Source organism: Ammodytes marinus (genome assembly GCF_949987685.1).
Source record: "Ammodytes marinus genome assembly, contig: scaffold_111, whole genome shotgun sequence".
In the NCBI taxonomy this organism is placed as follows: Eukaryota; Metazoa; Chordata; class Actinopteri; order Uranoscopiformes; family Ammodytidae; genus Ammodytes; species Ammodytes marinus.
The window spans coordinates 50,001-52,500 of record NW_027648125.1 but is presented as its reverse complement, the minus strand read 5'-3'; the positions used below and the strand labels follow the sequence as shown (position 1 = coordinate 52,500).

General features: G+C 46.8%; 1 protein-coding gene across 1 annotated transcript in view; it reads left to right on the top strand.

Moving 5' to 3' along the window:
• Positions 1–2,500, top strand: part of LOC307271006 (partitioning defective 3 homolog) — a gene marked incomplete at its 3' end in the record, with an annotated part of 72,078 nt that overhangs the window by 34,135 nt on the left and 35,443 nt on the right. Inside the window, exon 6 of the mRNA XM_080054890.1 lies at positions 980–1,105. Coding sequence (XP_079911016.1) covers positions 980–1,105 — 126 coding nt within the window. The remainder of the gene's footprint in view (positions 1–979; positions 1,106–2,500) is intronic.

Here is a 2,500-nt window from a genome sequence, read left to right as displayed (position 1 = left end):
TGTGCAGTTAGTTGGTTGATTTTTCTTCCTCAAACCAGTATCTTAAATCGCGCGGAAACAGCTTTTCGGGTGAAGTTAGCTGCGAATGCATGGGCCAGTTTGCATCACTGAATCACAGGGTAGCAACACATGCTCGGCACTGTTTAAATGTCACGGTTTGATAGACTATCCTCGTTTCAATGACATCCTATATAATATATTTTTTACCTAGAAAAGGGAAGAAGGAATTTGTGAGAGTTTAAGAAATTTGCGATCCAATTCCCGATCACATACACGCCCACACACCCCAAAGTATAACTGTTTAAGTGGTAGGATGGCCTCTCTGGCCCACCATCTCTACCATTGTGTCCTTGAGCAAGACACTTAACCCCAAAACTACGCTGTACTACGGCCGACCCTGCGCTCTGACCCCCTCTGAAGTGTGGTAACTTGAGAGGGGATACGCGGAACGACACATTTCAATGTAACCATTGACTAATAAGGTAACTTAACTTAAGCAGCAAGTCAGTGATATCAAGCAATGCACACACATAGCATGTTCTCTACCTCAGCTTTTATCCAGGCCTTAACAAAGCATCCACACACTCACTCACTCCACACACACACACATTTCATCTTCCATGCTGTTGACATTCAAACCATTTAACCCCTTCCAGAACCCTGGGTCTGCTGGTGAAGAAAAGACAAATAAAATAAACAACTAACATGGCGTACTCTACCTAACAGGTTTCTAAATACATTGTTTAAACTAAAGACATGACAGACACAATCTAGTGAAGACAGTTGAAAGCAGCCACACTCACACACACACACACACACACACACACACACACACACACACACACACACACACACACACACACACACACACACACACACACACACACACACACACACACACACACACACTCCACACACACACACACACACACATTTCATCTTCCATGCTGTTGTCATTCAAACCTTTAACCCCTTCCAGAACCCTGGGTCTGCTGGTGAAGCGGTTGGAGCAGGGCGGCAAGGCGGAGCAGCAGGGCCTCTTCCAGGAGAACGACTGTATCGTCAAGATCAACAACGGGGATCTGAGGAACATACGCTTTGAACAGTAAGAACGCAAGCAGCTCGGAGGGACCCTAAGCCCTCTAACCCTCTAACCCTCTAACCCTAACCCTAACCCTAACTCTTACCCTCTAACCCTAACCCTTACTCTTACCCTCTGACCCTCTAAACCCCTTACCCCGGCAGCTAACGGGACTATTACCCTAACCCTCGTACCTGTGTGTCTGGCTTCCTCCTGCTTATTCCCTACCTAACCCTAACCCTAATGCTAACCCTAACCCTACCTACAGTCGCAACCCTTTTTTTGTTGTTGCTGTAATGCCTTGTTTCAAATGAGCAGTAAGAACAGAAGCAGCTTGGAGGGACCCTAACCCTAAGCCCCTAACCCTCTTACCCTCTTACCCCCTTACCCCCTTACCCTCTTACCCTCTTACCCTGACCTACTGCTTGGAAGCTGCACTGTGTGACTGGCTTATACCTCTGCTTCTAACCCTAATGCTAACCCTAACCTTAACCCCTAACCCTACCAACAGTCATGAACCCTTCTTTGTTTGCTGTTCAACAGGGCACAGTTACCCTAGACCTGACTTGCATTTCCACTAGTGAAAGTCACCCACTGCTTTGCTATGGTGCTGCCTGGACTGTACTTGTGTGACTAGCTTTCTCCTGCTTATTCCCTACCTAACCCTAACCCTAATGCTAACCCCACGCTAACCCTAACCCTAACCCTAATGCTAACCCCACGCTAACCCTAACCCTAACCCTAATTCTAACCCCACGCTAACCCTAACCCTAACCCTCCCTACAGCTGCAAACTGTTTTTTTTCAGCTGTTATGCCCTTGTTTCAAAAGGAAAGTTGAGATATTTGGTTCAGAGTAGGCCTATTGGAAAAAATGAATGTTGAGATAATGGCCAGATATACAGACACACACAGACAAGGAGCATGCTCAATTCGGTCTGAAACTGCAAATATGCCCTGACAAACCCGCAAACATTGTTAGTAGCTATGGTAGAAAAAATTGGCCTGGAATTTCCCAATGAAAATTCTTAGTGTGTGTGTGTGTGTGTGTGTGTGTGTGTGTGTGTGTGTGTGTGTGTGTGTGTGTGTGTGTGTGTGTGTGTGTGTGTGTGTGTGTGTGTGTGTGTGTGTGTGTGTGTGTGTGTGTGTGTGTGTGTGTGTGTGTGTGTGTGTGTGTGTGTGTGTCTGTGTGTGTGTGTGTGTGTGTGTGTGTGTGGCGGTGATATAAATTCTGGGGCATTTGTCTGAACGTCCGTGCAGCTGTCGGAGAGGAAAGGGAAGAGCCCATAACCGAAATACCAACGACTGGTTTATTGAAACAGGTGTTGCTAACAAGGCTCCACTGTGCCGGGTGTTGACAGCCTCTGGAATGTCCCTTCACACCTACTGTACATTAACACACACACTGAGAGAGAGAAGCC